Source organism: Macaca nemestrina, chromosome 3, assembly GCF_043159975.1.
Source record: "Macaca nemestrina isolate mMacNem1 chromosome 3, mMacNem.hap1, whole genome shotgun sequence".
Lineage (NCBI taxonomy): Eukaryota > Metazoa > Chordata > Mammalia > Primates > Cercopithecidae > Macaca > Macaca nemestrina.
The window spans coordinates 35,378,703-35,402,071 of NC_092127.1; the positions used below are offsets into that span (position 1 = coordinate 35,378,703).

At 38.2% G+C, this 23,369-nt stretch overlaps 1 protein-coding gene across 1 annotated transcript in view; it reads left to right on the forward strand.

Moving 5' to 3' along the window:
* Nucleotides 1–23,369, forward strand: part of LOC105463508 (dachsous cadherin-related 2) — a 269,926-nt gene that overhangs the window by 185,116 nt on the left and 61,441 nt on the right. The window contains exons 11-13 of the mRNA XM_011710642.3: nt 8,956–9,090; nt 9,303–9,512; nt 15,754–16,611. Coding sequence (XP_011708944.2) covers nt 8,956–9,090; nt 9,303–9,512; nt 15,754–16,611 — 1,203 coding nt within the window. The remainder of the gene's footprint in view (nt 1–8,955; nt 9,091–9,302; nt 9,513–15,753; nt 16,612–23,369) is intronic.

Sequence of the window (23,369 nt, forward strand, 5' to 3'; positions counted from 1 at the left end):
TGATTTTGCAAACAGTAAGGTATGTAAAATGCTTCCTCCCTTTGGCCTTGCTTTATTTTGTGAATTTTATTTTTTTGTATTGGATTCTACTAAAAAGGCTCCTCTTGCTTTAATGCTTGAAGAGGGAGAAAATAATTTCTCTCAAAATTTGCATATATTAACCAAAGACAATTACCATAAATATATTCTTCTGATATTTACTGTCAAGTTGCCCAGTGTTGATGTTACTTTCATTTAGAATGAATTGTCTGCAACCTGCTAATTATAATTGAATTGAAACTATTATTTTAGAGATTATGGTATGCCAACTGAGAATTTAGGTACAAAATTATTGTTTTTCTGAATTAATGGATGTTTGAAATACACTTTAACATCTTCATGAGTCTCATGTAACCTTACATATTTTGGAGACAATTTTGATTTACTGGAAATCTCAGTGTTTTTAATGAGGCCAGATCTGTTAAGTAGGTGGTTATGTAAATACATGTGAATATTTGTGTGTATGCACGTACTTTAGAATACATTTTCCCTCGATCTTTTTTCTTTTTTGATTATTGGGTTAAAACAATGAAACAGGATTATGCATGAGAATCAAATGACGTAGTCAAGATTTTAACATAACTGGCATTACACTGGAATTTATGAATGGTTTACTTTATGGTACGTATTTTTTAAAAAATACCACAGCGTTACTTAATACTAGAGAGCTTAACATGTGTTTTCTAGCATTCTACGATGCAGTTTTTAAAAATGTAAGTATACAGTGTTATTTGGCATTCAAAACCCACAGGGATTTGAGCACTGAATGTTTATGGTGTATGACTCACACTAGCTCTAGCAGAAGTTTCTTCTTGTATTAAAAGGAAAAAACAACTACCAAATTTTAACTAAGGTATTAAAACTGCTGCAGCATTTCGTGCCACCAACAAGAGCTCCATTGTTAGTGAAAAAAGATCTCCCCCTGCAGTGCCCTTCCCCCACTCCCAAGAGGAAAGGGTGCCTCACTGGGAATACGACTCACTTACATTCGCTCAGGGGTGTCTAACATAAAATAACTTACCAGTACATTGCCACAGCAAAATATAGAATTCATTAGTGAGATGTTATTTTCTATCCCATAAGAATGTATTCTCTATCTGGGCTCATCTTCAATAAACTACATCTGGTTTTCTGGAATCCCTGGTGCTGCACTGGATGTACAACTGCACCGCCTAAGTCTACACTTGGGCCCAGGGAGAAACACCATATTTCATCAAATCTCAGACACCGTTAATTGTAAGACGCATCTAATTTTAGAATACTTCCACTGGACTGATAGCTTTATCTTCATAGGAAGTTATAAGGTGCCATTCTGTATACCCTTTAGAAGGTGACTTATTTGTGTGTGTATCAAAAAATAAAGGATAAGGATGCTAAAATATCTGAATCTATGGCATTTTGTAATAACAATTTCTCACTTGAGTGGACAATACTATCTGGCTATTCAGTTTATTTTAAATGTTTCTTTATGGAGTGATATTTTCTCTGTATCATATACTCAGGCAAAATATCCACCAACTTTCCTCCATACTTTGTTTAAAGAGAACATATCCCTTATTGTTCTCTTTAGGAGAACAGATCCTTTATTTTTATTTATTATTTTTTTATTTTTATACAGACAGAATCTCGCTCTGTTCCTCAGGCTGGAGGGCAGTGGCCCAATCATGGCTCACTGCAGCCTCAAACGCCTGGCTTCAAGTCATCCTCCAGCTTCCACCTCCCAAAGTGTAGGGATTACAGTTGTGAGCCACTACATTGGGTTTTTCTGCACTTTATTAGTAGCTATTCATTGACGTGCCCCCTCATTCTTTCCCCAGTGGCATTTGCTCATCACTTTAGATTCAATCTAATTAATCCAGGGGCACATAAGGAGATCCATAGGATTCAAGCGCAAGTCCATCTTACTAGCTTGGCCCCATTCTAGCAACCTCGATTATACTCAAGTCCAAAAGAAGGATTTAGAGGTGGGCTAGATTATAGGGCATTTCAAAAGTTGAATTTCCCAATCCAAGGCTATGGAACATTTGCTAGAGAAAGTCACAACAGCATGCTAATTGAAGCCATCGCCTACTTAGGCTGCAGTATTTCTGCTAATCCCTTAGTGCTGTTATGTTTTCCTTGGCTCTCTCTATATAAATTTTCTCTCTATATATAAAAAATTCTATTATAAATACATTTACACAAATATCAAAAATAAGTAGATGAAAAAGAATAAGGACTAGTTATAACCTCACTCACTCAGAGACAATCACTGTTAAAACTTTGATATATATTCTTAATATATTTAATATATAGTATTATAATTGTGTAAATGTTTATTCATCTGCTTTTTCTCTAGGCTGTGAACTTCTCCTGGATTCAGGACCTTTTATCTATTAATACGCTTATTCCAGGTTCTTAGATTAGTGCAAGATATGACATAGGAACTCAATAAATATTTTTGACCATATGGTCTGAGGAACTGAAGCATGTATGACATAAGCTTCCTCAAGCTGCCCTCACTGTTTAGAATGTATTTATTATTTACTCATTTATTCAATCAACCAGGCATAATTCTACTTTTGCTTTAGAAATGCCTGATTGTGAGGGCATTGTACAGTTGAGGCATTACACAAAAAAGAATCTTGGCACGGTGGCTCATGCCTGTAATACTAGTGCTTTGGGAGGCCGAGGTGGGAGGATTGCTTGAAGCCAGGAGTTCAAGACCATTTTGGGCAACGTAGCAAGACCTCGCCTTTACAAAAAAAAAAAAAAAATCTAAAAATTAGGTGGGTATGGTGGCATGCTCCTGTAGTCTCAGCTACTCAGGAAGCTGAAGTAGGATGGCTTGAGCCCAGGAATTTGCTGCAATGAGCCACAATTGTGCCTCTGCACACTCCAACCTGGGTGGCAGAGTGAGATGCTGTCTTAAAAAAAGAAAAGAAAAGAAAAGAAAAATGATCTTCCTAAAAATAACACACCCCTGGAAAGAATTCTTCATTAATTCCCCATAGTTTGAGGAAGAGGAAGATGAAGTTGTTTTTGCTTATCAATCCCTTTTTGCTTAACAATCAGCTTTCCTGACTGTCCTCAGCTCCTGTCACTCTCCCACCTTTTACTCTAGGATAGAATTCTCGAAAACTTTTTCCTTTAAAGAACCAGATAGTAAATATTTTAGGCTTTGTGTGCCTTACGGTCTCTTTTGTGCAACTCTGACATTATAGCAAGACAGCAACCATAGTTAATATTGTGCCTGTATTTCAGTAAAACTTTACAAAACAGGGAGCAGATCAGATTTGACCACTGGACTGTAGTTTGCCGATCCCTAGTCCAACGCATGTGTCTAATTAAGATACCTAAGTTATTTGCTACTTTCTGCTCATCAGATCCAATTATCATGATTCATCATCATATCTCTACCAACTAGATGTTGTCAACAGTGGGAGAATTTGCATAAAGATGGGTAAAAGCGAATGAGTTCTGATAGTTCTTATAAATTAGTATCAAATGTTGCTTCTCAAAAGGTGATCCCTGGGACCAGTGGCACCATCATCCATCCCCAGTCTACAGAAAACAGCACCCGTTCTGCTTTTCAAGGATGCTGGTGGCCTTCTAATACCTTTCCCAGTGTACTTATGAAGGGAGGGTCCTCTGATCTCTTGGGAAAGATAGTGGGGGTGTTTGGTGAGCATGTCTTACATGATAAGTTCACTCTAACATTTTCATTTCCTTAAGCTTTGGATTATTTATAGTATTCAAAGGAAGACCAAATGTCTCAGCCTCAGTGATTATAGGCTCCCATTGAATCCAACCAATCAAAGAAACTCTCAGGAGACACAGCTCTATGGGCTTACACATTAAATTCTGACTCTCTACCAAGCAATATCAATATTGTCTATTTATCAATAAATCCAGCCTAAACCAATATTATATCTTCCTAGGTCTCACATTCTTTGAATTGATTTCCACACATATCCCCCAGGTTTATGCCAATATAAGTTAGAAAAATATTACTATTCTTTGAAACTATAAGCTTTCTTTGACTGAGTCAGATTTGCACTTGGCTACCTGAGTTATGTTGAAATTCTGACTCTGGTTATGAGTATTTATACGAATAGGCATCTCCTTGCAAGGTGTTTGTTATACCTGCCACTCAATTTGGGTCCAATCTTCAGGGAGATTAATTTTAGGCCTTCTATATAGGAGCTTTCCAGCTTTCCAGCTATGACTTGAGTTACAGGTTTAAAGCCTCAGCTTGTAGTTATCTTTCTATAATTTCCTAGTCCTTTGAAAAACAGTCTTCTGCATCATGGTCCTTTTTACTAGTATGTGGTCAGTCAGCACCATTTGGTTCTCTAAGGAATTCGAGTCCTTTAATAGTCACTTTATCACAGTCAAACATGATTGATAAATTAATTAATCGTGACAGCGCTCCAAGTATTGAATTCCTAGCATTCCATTTCCCATGGTTAAGGAACTCATCGCTGTATTCAAAGCCTAAGACACAACCAAACCAGTCTCAGAGTCCCTGTTATCTGAGACCCAATTCTGGTGCCAAGTACTCTATCAGCCATGTTCAGTCATGAAGAATAGATGCTACAAACAGATGTTGGATGAATGAGTAAGCAAGAAGGGAATACTGAGATAACCAAAAAGACAAAAACAAAACTCTAGAAGGCAGCTACCGCCCCTAATACTGGAAAAGAAGAAGAGGTTTGGATTATCAGAGCCTAGGAAGAAAATGAGAGAGGGGGCCTTGCAAAGGGGTAGCAAAACAGACTGAATAGCATTGCTGATGATGACAGTAAGTAACTAGGAAGAAGGAAGTCCCATTTTCTATCCTGACTTTCAGTCTCCTTCTAGTGTCCTTTTGTGGCAAACCCTAGGAGAGAGGTAGTTGGCGATGGAGAATGTGGTTTGCAGATCCCCAGCCCCAGTATCACAGGGTGGAGTACAGAAGAACAGATTTGGATCTGAGACACTATGGTTTAATAAATAATACACCATGTGAAGAACTGAAAGGAGCAGGCAGAGGGAACAGCCACTACAGAGGCCTCAGCAGAAAGATGTTTAGTATGTTCAGAGAACAGAAAGGAAGCCAGTAGGATAAGAATATAGCAAGGGAGCAAGTCTATGAGAAGAGGTTGGAAAGATATGCAGAGCCCACATCATATGGGACTTTGCAGACTGCGGTAAGGTATTTGGATTTTATTTTGAACTCATTTAAACGTTCTTTCTTCCTTCTTACCCATTAACTCCTATTCATCTTTAGAGTTTCCGGTTCTATCAAGGCAACTCAACTTACCCATCATGTCTGTTCAGGGGGAATTGTCACTGCCAGCTTGCTTATCTGTATCCAGTGCTATATTGTAAACACCGTGAGGATAGAAAATTTGTCTGTTTACTAGCAGTTATATTTTTAGCATATGGTATGGTACCTTGGCACCTAAGATCACTCTGTATATATGTTAGTTCAATGAGACAATTAATGACAAACTACATACCTAAGATAAGTCTTCTCTGATCCACTCCCTCAGTGATGTCATATATTCCATCACACTTTCCATTACTCATTGATGTAATCATCTTCCCCTCTAGAGGGAAACTCTGACGACCAAGGTAACTATTCAGTGGTGTGTTTCTAGTACCTGACACTCAGTATCTGTGCATTCATAAAGGAACTCATGAATGAATAAATGAATGAACCAACCAAACAGATATGGATGCAAACTGAAGACATGAATGTGTAGAGTGAGATGACAATGGCGTAATGGCCAGCACATTGATTGTCAATGCACCCCACTCCTGGAAGCAGGAGAAAAATATGTCATAGAGAAACAAACAAAAATATTATTTTTCTTTTATTTTTTACTTCTCTCTTCCTCATACCTTCCTTCCCTCCCTTCTTTTGTTTCTTTCTTTTCTTTCTTTCTGTTTTTTTAAAAATATTGGTCAGCCATATATGATGCCACAGAAAAGACAAGTTAGGTAAGAACTAGAAATGGCCAGTAGACTTTATAACCAGAAGGTCACTGGTCACTGTAGAAAGAGTAACTGAGAATGACATGGTTTGAAGCTAGCTGCAAACTGAATATGATTTTCAAAAGAAATTTGGCTACAAAGAGAAGGAGAAAAAAGCCTAATTCTTATAGCTAGAGAAGGATATAATTTAAGGAAAAAAAAATTAGGAGAAAGACTAGACCTGACAGAAAAATTCTGAGAGTGTGTTTGAAGAATGACCTTTGCCACTGAGCAGGGTGTAATGGATGCAGTTGAGTACAGGTGCAGAGGGTGAGGGAGTTCTTTCCCAATACCTCCTTTCTGGGAAATGGAAAGGGAAGTGATCTATGAGAGTAAGCCAGGTAGTGGTCAGGTAGGAGACCTGAATGGAAGAAGGGTGATTACGGACACCTGGAAAGATTGCCACATACAACGGCACTGCGGTTGTCTCAATCCATGCTGTTGTGAAATTTTCTGTAGCTCCAGTCATTTGTTGGATATTCAAATGGAGTAAAGAGATGGTTGCAATGATCCCAGGCTGAAGCTTTGCTGGACATCTTTGGCAGAAAGCCCCAGGACCTGAGTAACTATGCAAGATTGCTAGAGGGCTAGCTCATGGGGCTGGACTGGAGAAGGAGAGAAATGAATTGAGGAGAGGTATCCTGGGGTGGGAGGAATTAAGAAGTCATGGGACTGCAGGTCTTGAGGTCTAAGAGAAGATATGTGTGTGTGTGTGTATTCACACTGGCGTGCATACACACATAGGTATGGGCATATATACACAGGCACACACACACATATCCTTCAGTGGGCATGTGTCATAAGGATATCACTAAATATCTTCAGATCCAAATTTCCAGTTTGCTCAGTGAGGTGATAGAATGAGACCAAATAACCTCTTTTTAATTTTTATTTTCTTAGTTCTCAGGTTTGATGATGCTGTGTTTGTTATATAGGATTATAAGGGTGGAAGGAGGAAAAGCGAAGGCACTAGTTAAATTCTAAATAAGCCATAGTAAAATACATTTAATTTACTTCCTAAGTTGTAAAGGGTATGAAGTTTGGGGTACGAAAAATGTATGTATGCAGACTACAGTTATAGGTAAAGATCTTATTTATCCTTAATAATATACTAGGAGGATTGAAGATGAATGTATTGTTATCTTAGGGATAAAAAAAAACCTGTGTAGAATAATAGAAAAAAATAAAATCTGGAAGTTTCTAAAAAGACAGAGAAATATTGAGTAGAGTGGTGAAGCACATTAGAGGAAAATGGGAACTGTGGGAGGAAGGGACAGCAGAAAGATCTGAATTTATGTGTAAATAATTGAAGACATTTTCTAGGTTTGGCAAGTAGTGAGAATTTAAAAATGTATAATATATAGCATTCGATAATATGTAATATACATAATATGCAATCGTATATATAATGTGTAAGAAAATCATATAAAATAATATGCAATGGTGTATATATAATGTGTAACAAAATCATATAAATGTGTTCATTCATTTAAAACTTAAAAGATCCATGTAATCTTTTTGAAGACAGAGGTCACACCTGACTCAGCACTCTCTCTTTGGCACACAGTACTATGCTTGGCACCTGTTATTTCTCTCTTTTCTTGAGGAAAAGGAAAGTAGATATAAGATAATATTGTTCCCATTTTTATGTAAGCAGAGATAGGAATAACAAGTTTTAACAACCTGGAACTTTAAGAAATTCTGTCTTTGCTATAGAATAGATTATATGATCCTTAAGTTGCCAAAATAATCACTATGATCCTTTAGTAATATCATTAATAATATGCCTAATGCCTAATAAGAGAACGAAACATTTTGGTGACCTCTGACCATGTCATATCAAATCCATTGGTCCTATGTTATTAGACTCTTTTCTCAGGGTCATTCCAATGCCTGTGGATTATATCTCAAATATATTTCTCCTCCGAGTTACATAGTAATAAGATATGTATGTTCATTCTTACATAAAACTAGAATTCTATTTCACTCCTTTCAGCTCTCAGTCCTATATAATATCTGCCAGATCATAATGGAATGAAAATTTACTTTTTTAGACTGGCAAGATGGAAATTTGTAATTGAAGTTTTTTTGTTAAGACCAAAAGAATGACATTTCATTTTTTATTAAAGTATAACATCATACATTCTGAGTACTGTGTGCACACCTAGATTCTTGTCAGTTAAGAAAAGAACGTAGGAAAATAACTCAGAGGAACTTGTGTAAAATGCAAATAAATTACAATGGCATGGGATAAACTCATTAAAATTAATAGTATGAATGATCTTCATACTACTAGTGATGGAAATGACGTGATACTTTTCTCAGGGGAGAAATGAAACCACAAAAATATGGGAAGAATTATTTCCAAAATGCGTAGTAATATGGTACCACATTTCTCACTCTGGATAGCAGACTGAACACTAAGTGGAAAACAAAACAAACAGAAATACATATATAAGCAATTCTAGGTGCTCACTTCTTGAGGTTGAGAATAAACAGAGTTCTATAACTTAGCACAGGCTTTTAAACAGTGAGTCAATCTGCAGAAGTTGTCATTTGTCCTGCAAGCTTACAATTAAGTCATTAAGTCATAATCAGCGGTGTTAGAAGGAGTAATTAGGAATATGTTGTAGAGTTGCACACTCATAAGAAATTTTTTATGGGAAGGAAAAAATTCTAAGCATTCACTGTGGGGAAGTCTCATAAGACTTTTGAAAATCAAGCATTTCAGCCCAGGAGGCTTTTATTTAGCAAGAACAGCCAGAAGAGTTTTTCTTTTACCTTAATTTAAAGGCTGTTTGAGAATCTTGCCATTTTCATCTATGGCCTAACATGTTCAAAGGAAAAGAAATAGGAAAGTGGATGAATGTATTTCAAAGAAATGATTGCTAAGTTTTTCTTTATATTTTTCTTAAGGAGTCAATTCCAAGCTTCAGTTTGAAATCATGCCAGGTGCTTCATTTGAATCGTTCGAGATAAATTCAGACACTGGAGAGGTAGTGACAACCACCATGCTTGACAGAGAAGTTCAAGAAGTCTTCACCCTTCGAGGTAAGGGATTCCTTGACTATGCTTCAAAAAATAAAAAAATAAAAAACCAGTTCAGTGGTGAAATGTTACATTTTGGTGGGGTATTTTTAAATAAAATATTATTTAGCCAGTGCTACCTGATTAGTTTAGCCTGACTTTGTCTAGTTAGAACATATATATTTTAGGTATGAATCAAAGGCCACAATTCATGCCGTCTTTGTGTTCTATGTCAGTACTAGTACGAGATGGGGGATTCCCTTCATTGTCCAGCACCACAACAATTCTCTGCACTGTTGAAGATGAAAACGATCACGCACCAGAATTTATTGTTTCCAGTTATGACATTGAGGTTCTGGAAAACCAGGAACCAGAGGTTCTCTATACTGTTTTAGCCTCGGATATGGATGCTGGCAATAACAGAGCTGTTGAGTATCACATAATTGGTAAGTTTGTTTGTTTGTTTGTTTGTTCGTTTGTTTGTTTAAGACAGAGTCTCACTCTGTCACCCAGGCTGGAGTGCAGTGGCGCGATGGCTCACTGTAACCTTCACCTCCCGGGTTCAAGCAATTCTTGTGCCTCAGCCTTCCAAATTGGTAAGTATTTTTAAATTAAAATTTCCTCCAGGATGCTGACTGAGTTGATACACACTCTGTGTTGATTACTCTGTGTTTGATACCTGTTGCCTTTCTCTACAAAATACACACCGAGTCAGAACTGACTGGTGCCATGAGCTTTCTCTCTACCTCCTTCTCACAGCCACCTTGAACCACTGCTCTCCACGTTCTTTAAAAATCTGCCTTTGCAAACTGCTGTGAATTTTTTTCTATGCTAACATTAGTGGATGTAAGGATGGAAAAGATAGTGTTTTTGTATTTTTGTTGCTTTCACGTGATCTGTTTCAATTTTTTTTTAATTTTTCTTTTCTCATATCCAGATTCTTACTGGGTCATTTCATCCAGTCCCTGTCTTTAGCTACCACTGGGATGCCAACGGTTCCCATCTCTATATGCATCCTAGATCTAGGTCCCGTTAAAGGATATTGTTTTTAAAAGTAAAGTAGTAACTCTCATACAAATATAAAAATGGTACCTGCAAATAACTTTTATTTAACTCACTAATTAATGAGTAACCCAAAAAGATGTTAAAATTGTTTCAAGGAGAATTCCAAGAGCCATACATAGGCACACACACACACAAAGCAAATAAGGAATTCTGAAATGCAGAAACGGTGTATTTGCAAGACAACACTCAGTGGCATTTCACCAGATTTACTTGCATTTCCATGGACAAGAATCATTTACATTATTATAAGTTTTCAACAATGTACAGAGTGATCAAAAAGGCGGTGAAGGTGGAAGACCACTATGATGGCAAAGACACACGGGACACCTGTGCCCCACCCTTCTTTCTTCAATGCCAGGACACCTACTTGTCTTGTTCCTCCTATTTCAAATTGTTTCACAATTTCCTGACAGCCCCAAGGACCCGGTCTTTATATCCAACAGCATTGCATTATCAATGTGTCCAAAATGACACATCAGCCTCACCCCCTTTCTACTTCCCCTATCATGGTCTGGGTCCTTCTGCTACTCTCTGCCTGTGATCTTCAGCTATTGTTTTTTGTTTTTGTTTTTTTCTTCACTTACTCTTGAAAATGTATGTACCAACACACACATATTTTTATGTTGCCAACTAAACTTTTTCCCATAAACTTAAAAAGTAACAAAGGTGTGTTTCCCAGCATATCCTAAATATTGACACATTAAAATAAGACTGTTATATCACCTTTTAAAAGTATTCGATAGAATAAAAAATACCTTAAAAATATATGAAAGGCGGCCAGGCGTGGTGGCTCACACCTGTCATGCCAGCACTTTGGGAGGCTGAGGTGGGCAGATCACCTGAGGTCAGGAGTTCGAGACCAGCCTGGCCAACATGGTGAAACCCCATCTCTACTAAAAATACAAAACTTAGCTGAGTGTGGTGGCAGGTGCCTGTAATCCCAGCTAGTTGGGAGGCTGAGGCAGGAAAATCGCTTAAACCCGGGGGGTGGAGGTTGCAGTGAGCCGAGATCATGCCATTGCACTCCAGCCTGGGCGACAAGAGTGAGACTTCATCTCAAAAAAAAAATATATATATATATATATATGTGTGTGTGTGTGTATATATATTTATATGTATTTCATATATATATTTCATATATATGTATGTGTGTATATATGTATATATGTTTGTATATATGTATATATGTGTATATATGTATACATATGTGTGTGTATGTGTATATATATGTGTATATATATGAAAGTCATCCTCCCCTTGTGTTGCCTTCCTCTTTCCTGGCTCTGCATGTCCCTTCATGGTCCCAAAGTCTCCACCTGTTCTGCCCAAGATGAGGCCACCTTCTCAGCCAGGTTGGAAACTGGGAGCTCCTACGGATGGCTGTGGGACTCAGAAATCTCTCCAGGAACAGAGAGCATAACTTGGATTGGCAAAGCTGCCTGCCAAGCCACCATGCCCAGGAAATAGGCTAAAAAGGTGACACAGCAAAGGTGATGGAAGAGTCACACAGGAGAAAGGCAGGGTTGTCTGCTAAACCTGCCCTTCCAAAAACAGAACCCAGGCCTAAAACAGTCCCCGCAACCCAGCAAAGAGGGGAATGAGGTGCCTCAGGGGCGAAAGGGGAAGGGGATGCTGGCAAGGATCAGAACAAGCCCGCACAAACCAAGACGCCTGCACAGCGCAGTCACAGGGAGCGCAGGGCACTGGGAATGCCAAGTGAATTGTACATTTTCATAGTTCACAGACTCTACTGTTTGAAATATGATTTTTTTAAGTTAATAAAAATGTAGAATTTTACTTGTTTTTTTCAATTATATGTATGAACAAGCATTTTCAGTTATATGTTTTGCATTTTTACTTCTTCAATCAATATTACCTTTCTACATCGTTGCAGAATTTTATCATAATGTAATGGACTTCTCTGCTTAAAGTATTGATCATTTTATTATAATTTTCTGCAATTAAAATATGTGGATAAATTTAAGATTTCTAAAAATTTCCAATGAACATAAGGTCTCAGTTTTGAAAATTATATTAGATTATTGTGATTGTAAGATTAAAATGGCAAAAGTGCATTCCAAATTTTGACAAGTAACAACATAAAAAGTAAAATTGTGTTGTAAATGCATCTCTGAATCAGATTAATGGGTTCCTTTTTTCCAGTGAGTTCATGAATCTGGGAATGCATGTTCCTTTTTGCTAAAATAAGGCAAAGCGGCTGGGTGCAGCGGCTCATGCCTGTAATCCCACCACTTTGGGATGCGGGGGTGGGCGGATCACCTGAGGTCTGGAGTTTTGAGACCAGCCTGACCAGCATAGAGAAACCCCGTCTCTACTAAAAATACAAAATTAGCCTGTGGCGCATGCCTGTAATGCCAGCTACTCGGGAGGCTGAGGCAGGAGAATCACTTGAACCCGGTAGGCGGAGGTTGCGGTGAGCCGAGATCGCGCCATTGCACTCCAGCCTGCGCAACAAGAGTGAAACTCCATCTCAAAAAATAAAAATAAATAAATAAATAAAAAATAAGGCAAAAGGCAAAGCACAGTGCCAAGTCCGTTGCTGTTTCTCTTTGTTACAGATGTAAGCACTGAAAATTCTTGCTCATCTTTTTTTAAATGGAAGTATTGTTACAGAAGTTAATTTAGTACTTGTACGCCTTCTGAGTTATACGCCAAAAAGTTAATGAATAGTCTTTATTTTTTATTTATCTACCACTTGAAAACTTGAATAGGCCCTATAATTTGGTTGATAGCAGAGACCCTCTCCTACTGCAAAAGGATATTTTCCCCAGGCATTAAAGTCAGTTTTTGTTTTGACATAGAACTTTCAACACTGGGAATTATCACTTTATTTGACAGCCATTTATTTGGGTGAGAGGGAGACTTCCTTTTCTAATTTGCAAGAAGAGTGCTTATAAATGTGAATGTGGGAAAGATAAATTCCATGATCCCAGGTGCGCTCTCAGGTAGAGCAATTTTAGGAATAAGGATATTTAAATTCTGGAGATTATCAAAAAACTACCTGTTTCCAAGTAAATTCCTTAGACAACTTCAAGTAACCCAGCTGTACTCAGCCCTCCTTTTAGAGATGATTGACTGATCTACACACACTTTACTTATTCGCCTAAGCCGGGTCATGAATCCTTTCTACATAACTTCTTATTTTTTCTCTTTAATATCTTTGCAATGTGTTCACTTCCTGCATGCATATATTGTTTCAGATACCCCTTGTTGCACAAGTAGATTACTATGACTCTTAACCTTCCCATTTTCATTTTCCTTTTTTTTTTTTTTTTTTTTTTAAAGACAGGCTCGGCCGGGCGCGGTGGCTCAAGCCTGTAATCCCAGCACTTTGGGAGGCCGAGGCGGGTGGATCACAAGGTCAGGAGATCGAGACTATCCTGGCTAACATGGTGAAACCCCGTCTCTACTAAAAATACAAAAAAAAAAAAGAACTAGCCGGGCGTGGTAGCCGGGCGTGGTAGCCTGTAGTCCCAGCTACTTGGGAGGCTGAGGCGGGAGAATGGCGTGAACCCGGGGGGCGGAGCTTGCAGTGAGCCGAGATCTCGCCACTGCACTCCAGCCTGGGAGACACAGTGAGACTCCGTCTCAAAAAAAAAAAAAAAAAAAGACAGGCTCTTGCTCTGTCACCAAGGCTGTGCAGTGGTGCCATCACAGCTCACTGCAGCCTCTACCCCCTGCCAGGCTCAAGCAATTCTCCCACCCCAGCCTCCTGAGTAGTGGGGACTACATGCATATGCCACCATGCCTGAATAACTTAAAAACTTTTTTTTTTTTTTTTTTTTTTTTTAAGAGATGAGGTCTCAGTATGTTGCCCAGGCTGGACTCAAATTCCTGGGCTCAAGCAATCCTCCTGCCTTGGTCTCTAAAAGTGCTGGGATTATAGGAACCATCCTGTTTTCTAATCAAACTTTGACATTGCTGCCTCGATACTATTCTTAAAATAGAAATTTGATTCATGACACTTTACTGTCCAAAATCCTTCAGGGGGCTCCCTTGTGGATTTCAGGAGAAACTATAGAATCTTCAGCGGTATACAGAGAGCCCGTCACCATTTTACCCCTGCTTACCTCCCAAATTCATGTCTTTCCTCTGCTACTACTGCCAGCCCTTTTCCTACTCTCCACATACAAACACCCAGGAACCCTGTGTTCTAGTCACACCCAAACATTTGCAGCCTGTTAATTCTTATATTCCTAGAACTTCTCACAGGCTCTTTCCTCTGTGAGAGGAACACTCTCTCCAAAACTTGTAGTATGGCTTCCTCCACTTTAGGGGTGAGACTTGATGTCACTGTTTCCAACAAGCATTTCTTGGTCATACTAACATAGGATTATGTGCCCTTTCTCTGTACTTCTCAGAGAAACAGCACCCCTTGGCTAGCACTATCTGTATGCACTAATTTAGCTCTGTACATATGATTTTCATATGGTACTTTAATATCCAAGTATTGACCAGCCTTTCCTTTTAGACTGTAAACTGTTGGAGCTGGAGCTAGGTCATGTCTTACTCCCTTCGTATCTGTGATCTCGAGCACAAACTTGACACATACTAGGTGCTCATCAAATGTTTGCTGAATGAATGAATCACTTTATCAACCACAAATACTACAGAAATGTGGGTTTGTCCAATCATCTCTACTTTTGGTGTAAATTAACTATGCCTCATGAATACAAATGCAGGGCCCGCTCCTCCTCCCTAAAACTACCTATTGCTGTTGTTTCCTCTGAATGCCATTCTACTTGGTCCTCATATGCTTCTGATATGCAGACTCTATTAAGTTCCCACACTATTGGTCCTGCTCTTCATCCAAGAATATGACTGGCAAGTATTTAACCACATTTCTCCTCACTAATTTTCAGGGTTATTTAAAAAAGTCTTTGAAAGCTTTTTGTCCCTGTGTTCAATTTTAAGTTTTATTCTACTCGATACTGTGGAATATAATAAAGGGCAGATTTTTTTAAGGAATAGATGAATAGAACATTGCCTTATTTATGTTTTGGAAGAAACAGGCAATTGTCCAACTAACTCTAACCAAAGTGTTACAATTCATGGACAAAATGCTGTGGACACGTAGAAGGGAAGGCTTACTGCAATAGTATAACAGACATGAAATCTGTAGTGGGTAATATTTGGGAAAATAACTACAAATCAAATCTGTTCATTTCTGATTGATATCTTAAAAAAGGACATTACATTCTGTTTCTTATCCCCAACTCCTATTGTTTTGTATTAAATAAAACATTCATCTTTATCCTCTTATGAGGAAAAATATATTAAAATTAAAAGTTGTAGATGCACACAAAAAAATCATACGGCTGCAAATCAGTGAAAGCAAGTGTTCTAATTATTGACTGATTAAAGATAGGCATTGAATCATATTATTCTGTTTATCCCCTCAATAGAATAGAACTTTCATGAGGGCAGAGCCTTTATCATGTTTACTGTTATATCCCCAATATTTACAGAAGTGCTAAGATACAATATAATCGGGAGTAAATATATTTTTGAATGAATGTATAAATGAATACCATAGACAGTGCTAGCAAAGAGCTGCTACTTTTTCAATTCAGATGAATTTGGAATTGTTTTCTTTAATAGATGGAAATACCGATGAGTACTTTGCTATAAATGAGATGTCAGGAGAACTCTCAACCACTCGTGCTTTGGACCGGGAACAAGTCAGCAATTTTACCCTTGCCATTCTGTGCTCTGACCTGGGAGATCCGCCTAGGAGCTCTGTAATACACCTGCAAGTTAGAGTTTTGGATGCCAATGACCACACTCCTTCTTTTCCCACACTTTATTACCAGTTCTCTGTGAGAGAAGATGCTGAAGTGGGAACAGTGGTTTTTGTGCTTTCAGCTGTGGACAAGGATGAAGGCCTGAATGGGCAAACTGAGTATTTTCTGACTGATGAGGCTTCTGGTGCATTCACCATTGATCCTATGTCAGGCACATTGAGAACCAGCAACATCCTCGACCGTGAAGCCAGATCTCAGCATACATTTAGTGCTGTGGCCAGAGACTGTAGCATCCAGGGTTCACGAAGCACTACTGTAATTATAAAAGTATGTGTCACTGATGTTAATGACAATGATCCAGTTTTGGAACAAAACCCTTTTGATGTGTTTCTTTCCCCCCAGTCACCTACAAACCAGACAACTGTCATTGTGAGAGCCGATGACCCAGATTCGGGGCCCAACGGAACTGTGGTTTTTAGTTTTGCAGAGACTCAGTCAATGTTTTCTATTGATAAACATACAGGAGAAATTCAATTTCAGCAAAATCCGTCTTCAGAATACTTCCCTATCTGGCTGCAGTTAAAAGTTACAGACCAGGGTGTTCCAGCCAGGACAACCACAGGTCTCTTGGTCATCCACATGGAAGGAGAAGATGTAAAGATTTCCTTCAGCCACCATCTGTATAAAGGGCTCGTGACTGAAAATTGTGAGGCAGGTGAGTGTCACTTCAAGTTTTTCATATATCATACTTGTTTTGGCAAAATGCTTAAGAGTATGGATTATACTACAAGAGTGCCACTGTGCATTCAGTTATACATTTTTTGGTTCAATGCCTATTCTTGATATTGGAATAAACGTGGTTAAGAGGAACCTGGTCTGAGATGAAATGTCAGGGCAGAAGACAGTGAGGACCAAATTCCTTCTCACCTCTAAAGGAGGGCCCTCCCATTAAAGATTCAGTTAGAAAAGCTAATAAATAAATGGATGGGGAGCCTTTAATCTCATATTCTTACTGTGTTTTCTTGACCTCTTGTCAGAGTTGTTGCTAGTTCCCTTATGTTTGGAATTGCTTAATTAAATTTAGCTTTTATCTTTTTAATAGAACTTACTCTAAAAATTTCTTTATTAAATATCACACATAAAAAATACTTCTGGAAATAATGTAAGCATGTATCCATAAATATCCAGGTAGGTGTATATGTCAAGACATCTGGAGCAATAGATTGGGACCTCTCTTGGAAGAGCAAATATAACATGTGTGAAGGGCATAAGTCTGAATTTAGAGGTGAGCTAAAAGTTGCAAGTGTAACAGGAAACAGAAAGGCCAAAGGAAAGGATGACAGTTAAGGAGGCTGTTGAAACTGACTAGATGTAATTAATCTACATCTGGGTCAGCAGGGTTTCTTGGGCCCCTGTGAAAAACAATGACAACATCATAAAATATTGATTGACATTTCAAGCTGGCTGATGCTTTGCTTGGAACATGAACTCAATACAAACTGCCAGATCATATTTTAGACACCAGAAGATTATTTATCCTCGTTTGTTCAATTTTTTTGCTTTCAAATTCCCAAATTCTAGTGGTTTTAAAAGATTGTAAATCTACCTACCAGTGTTAGAATAGCCTTGATATCAATTATTTAATAACATTTTATAGCTGCCAGCATTATTTTCTCCCCAAATACGCCTGCAATTTTAACCTTTATTTTCAACTGAAAAATACATGCCTATCAGAAGCTTAAGTTTTCGGTGGGCCACTCACACATTTGATCTATGAGTAGGCACCACTTGGCATCCTGAGTGAATTATTTTTGGTATTATCATAAATTTTCATCACTCCAAACTACTTTTAACATTTTCTTATTCTTTTAAGAAAACAAAAAATTAAAAGTTAAAACAAATAACTCCAATGTATTGCTATTTGTTTAACATTTCTTTGTTGGAAAGCCCACAGGTTCAGCTTTTGATTAATGTTGCATTCATCTATTAACAATATTAAACTTAGCACCTCAATTGTTTAAAATAATGTAGAGTTTCTATTTTAAAATCAGCCTTTTGGTTGATAAAATTTCTTTAAGAGTCAGTCATGAAATGTTCACTTCATCATAGGAAGAGGCACTCTCAGAATTTCTGGTAAGACACAGACTGGCCCCACAGCAGCGTGACAAGAAAAGTTAACATCCAAGTGACTCCCTACTCTTTACTGTGAATGCCCCCCTCCTAATTACCCCTTTCCCCTGCATTTCCAAGACAGATTAGAGAGAGAGAATGTAACTGTTCTGAATCTCTTAAAAGTTAAGGATAAACCACTTGGTTGCCCACGATGTTTCACTGCACTAAACAATTTAAATGAATCTCCTAGAAACCAGCTTTTATTTCTTTGGTTTCATTTCCAGTGCTTTCGCTGTCATGATAAGAATGAGTCAGCAACCATAGTCCATGATGTGGACTGTTCACAACTTTATGCATTTCATTGAATTGCCAGGAGGGGAGAAATTGAAATTATGAATGATATTGATACCCCACTTAAAAGTAAATACTCAGACCTTGAAAATGAAATAAAATTAAAACCTGATGACACATGGGTGCACTCTCACTACTAAAATGTATTCAGTATTGTACAATACATAAATTAGATCTTGATGTTTTGAATGAAAAACCCTTTTTCCAGCTCTTTGGCAGTTGATCTGTTGAATTCAGGCTCCACTCTTGGTAAGGCTGGGCACATGTGTATTAGAGTGTGAAACTCGTGACACTAGTTAGTGTAGCTGAGTGGGTCCGCCTCTGTCATGGCTCTACTGGGCATATTCTCTTTGATGACTTTCTCACAGGGATACTGTAAAGATTAAATCAAGTTTTAAGAGGATACTAGTCATTGCTTTCTTTGGTTGCTATTTTTGTCATCTTCCTGTCCGATATCTAAAGTTAGCTGGGTATAAATTCTCACCAGAGCAAACAGTTGTTACACAACAATTATATTACAACAATGAACTACTTGTGGTTGTTAGGGGCCTACAGTATGTCTTACTTTGTCTTCAAACCAGATAAGAATGATACTTTCCAAGAATGAATTATGATGAATTTCTCCATAAACACAGTGTTATTCTCAGCTTTGGAACGTATGAATGTTTCCACATATGAATTCCTATGATAATGAAAAAGGGAAGCAATTGTTAATCTGTCATTCCTATTTTGTTATTTAGGGACAGTCTCATATTTTGGTATAAATTCATTGTATTGAGCATTATCTAACTAGCCATATACAATGGTATGGAATTTAATCACTTTACTTATGACTCCAAGATGGCTCTGGAGGAGAAAGAGAAACGTCTTATTCTCAGAAAAACGTACATACTTCACAAAGCAGTTTTTATCTTTGCAAATTCACCCAAGTCCCACATCTGGCCCTCAGCCATACAGACACCAGACCTTATTTGATTAACTCACCAAGGAGTTCCTTTCCCCAGGAGTGGGAACTTATTCATCAATGTGGAAGAGATTGATATATACACCATGCCAGTTTTGTTATTTATTTGGTGAGCTGTGATTGTTATGTAGATTACAATAGGCATATTGGAATGACCAGTTTTCCCTTTCTAGGAATAAAAGACACAAGAAGCCAAGTTGTAATCAGAAAGTTACTTGCTAATCCTCAATAATTAGGAGCAGGATGTCATTCAAGTGTTGAGTATCATCAGCCTACATTACTCTATCCTCAGGCAGAGTTTACATAGCACTGCCAAGTTAGATTTTATGATGCCTTCATTGACTGTCTGGGCTCCCATTACTCACCAGTTTCCTTTTGATTTACACCTTCCTTGTTGGTATCTTAACACCTCTGTCAAGGCTTCAGCCCTGGAAGCCACTTACGATTTTTTATGAGGATTTTGCATAACTCTGCTCTAAACTGTTCTGCTTCATTTATAAACATAAAAGGGTTAATATTTTGGAACCATATTAATACTTTTTCTGTTACCTATCTGTGGATAAGACCTTCCACCTATTCTACATAACACATCCATTTGCTGTGGATAGCATTAGGATTGCTATAGTGGGAGTACAAAAAGAGGATAGTCTGCCTTTGATAAACAAAATAGGGAGTGGGGGTCATAAAAAATATTAGATCAAGTATCAACAAAATCAACTAATTTTGTGTGCATGTCAGCTGTACTGTTTAAAACTGTAACTCTGCTTCATACATCTTTAACTCTTGAAGGACACTCATCAGTATTCCTGAGGATGCCCCTCATGGTTTTTCTCCTTCCCCAACATGCTTCCTATTAAATGTTGACTATATACTTGGTATGTTATACACAATATTCAATTTTAAGGGGCCTTGAACATCTATTCATTTAGTCTTTTAAAAGTTGGTTTTGATGATCAAATGAGCACTTGTAATCTCTAAAGCATTTCGCCATCACCATTACCAGAAGTTGTAAGTCTAAGATATGAAGAAGAAAGTGCAGCCAGACCCTGTGGATAGCAGAGCCAGGGGATGTTTGCTCCTAGTGGGTATTCCCCAAATGTTTATTGATACCATTTTACCATTTAATCATTACTTCTAAGATAACAAAAGGCATATATATGCACAAATGAAAAAAAAAAAAAAGAAAGAAAAAAACTCATGGGGTGAGAGGGAAGGGTGGGGGAGATAGTTGTGCCAGGCAGTGGAAATATGCACAAAGCTTGGGGCCTCCAGAGGGTGTGGTGAGTTGACCTTGGGACCAACCGTTTCATCTGGAATCGCTAGAGAGCAGCGTGCACAGAGGCTCATGTGGTTTCCAGCGATAACTTGGGAGAGAGAGACATTGATGACCTTTCAATTACCAATATCAACATTGACATTGTAGAGATCTCACTTTGGAAGCTGTGGGAGGGTAGCCTGGAGGAGAGAGATGAGTTAGGAGGATACTGTGGTGATTTACGTGCTAATGACCCAGGCCTGAAGAAAGCCACAGCAGTGAGGGATGACAAGAGGGAATGTGCTTCTCAAGTGTTTCCAAGGCAACCTCAGTGAGGCCTGGGGGTTATTTATACCTGAGGTTCTCAACCAGGACTACACATAGAGATACCAGGGGAGCTTTAAAAAATTACTAATACCAGCCGGGTGCAGTGGCTCATGCCTGTAATCCCAGCACTTTGGGAGGTGGGGGTGGGTGGATCACCTGAGCTCAGAAGTTTGAGACCAGCCTGACCAACATGGAGAAACCCTATCTCTACTAAAAATACAAATAATTAGCCAGGCATGGTGACACATGCCTGTAATCCCAGCTACTCAGGAAGCCGAGGCAGGAGAATCGCATGAACCTGGGAGGTGGAGGTTGCAGTGAGCCAAGATTGCTCCATTGCACTCCAGCCTGGGCAACAAGAGTGAAATTCCATCTCAGAAAAAAGAAAAAAAAGAAAAAATTCTAATACCTGGACATCCACTCCTTTCCTGCATCCAGTTAAATGGTAATCGTTGATGGTAGACCACACATTTTTTTATTTGTAGAAGCTCCCATGCGATTCCAATGTACAACCAAGGGTGAAGGTAGAGGGAGGCCTGAGAAGAAAATCTAACGCAATGTCAATATTTTACAGGAGTTGATGAAATAATGTATTTAAAAAGGAGATTGAGATGGAGGGCTACGGTGGTAGTGACAATATCCAGGAGGATGGTGTTAGAGAAACAAGAAAGTGGCACATTTAAGAAATGGGGCGGTCAACCGTATTTAATATAGAGCAGGGGCTAGGTAAGATAGAGACTGAAAAATGGCTACTCGTTCATTTGGGCCCTGTCCCCAAAGCAGAAGTGAGGTAGTGGGCTGCCACCTGCTGGTAGTGGGGCTACAGCTCAGTGAGTCCTGGGCTTGGTTGAGTTGGGAAGAGCATTACCTGAGATGTTTTGGGGTTACCATCTTGGTATCGGGAGGTATGAACATGGGAGAAAGGAAGGCATGTCTGAAATAACAAGTCCATGTATTAAATATAGAGGATAAGGCAATAAAGGAATGGCACTAAAAGCAAAATAAGGTGCTTGGAGAGTCTAGAGAGGAAGTTCTGAGGAGTAAATTTGCTCTGTTGAAGTTGTTCAGGATTTGGGCCAAGAACAGATACTAGCAGCCCACGTTTTCCAATGTGAATTCTGGAGTCAGCTGTGGCTTCTTATAGGAATTCCTCATAGCTAAATGGAACAACTTGGGAGGGAATTGAGATTTTGGGAGATTCAATAGAGATTTATTTTAAAAGCCAGAATATAGTGAAGTGCAGAGAGAAAAAGTGAAATCAGTCCCTGAAATCAGACAGAGACATCAGTTTATATTTCACAAGATTTTCCTATGAAGGGAAAGAAAGGAAAGTGGCAATAGCTTGAAGAACCCTGAGGAATCAGAGGGTTATTTTGTTCTGTTTCTGAAAGTAGGAGAAGGTTTCAGTATTTGTGATTTATAGCACTGGAAAATTTACAAGAAACTTCCATTTTTTTATTGTAGAAAATTTGTTTTTGTACATTTTTAAAAATTTTAATGTTTAATTTCTGCAGGTCTGTAGTAGGTATATATATTTATGGGGTACATGAGATATTTTGATACAGACATGCCATGTGTGATAATCACATCAGGCTAAATGGAGTATCCATCTCCTCAAGCATGTATCCTTTCTTTGTGTTGCTAACAATCCAGTTATACTCTTAGCTAATTTTACATGTAAAATAAATTATTGTTGATGGTAGGAACCCTATTGTGCTATCAAATACTAGACCTTATTCATTCTATCTAACTATATTTTTATACCCATTAATCATTCCCATTTCCCCTCTAACCTCCCATTACCCTTCCCAGCTTCTGGTAACCATCCTTCTTCTATTTCCATTAGTTCAATTATTGTAATTGTTAGCCTCCATAAATAGGTGAGAAAATGTGAAGTTTTTCTGTCAGTGCCTGGCTTATTTCACTTAACATAATGACCTCCAGTTCCATCCATGTTGTTGCAAATGACTGGATCTCATTCTTTTTTTATGGCTGAATGTTACTCTATTGTGTGTGTGTGTATCACATTTTCTTTATCCATTCACCTGTTGATGGACGCTTAGGTTGCTTCCAAATCTTGGCTATTGTGAACAGTGCTGCAATAAACATGGGAGTGCAAATATCTCTTCAATATACTGATTTTTCTCTCTTTTGAGTATATACCTAACAGTGCGATTGCTGGATCACATGATAGTTCTAATTTTAGTTTTCTGAGGAACCTCCACACTGTTATTTATTTATAGTGATTGAGCTAACTTACATTCCCACCAACAGCATATAAGGATTCCCCTTTCTCAACATCCTCACTAGCATTTGTTTTTTCCTGTCTTTTGGATATAAACCATTTTAAATGAGGTGAGATGATATTTCGCTGTAGTTTTCTGATTTGCATTTCTGTGATAATCAATGGTGTTGAGCACCTTTTCTTTTAACTGTTTGCCATTTGTTTGTCTTCTTTTGAGAG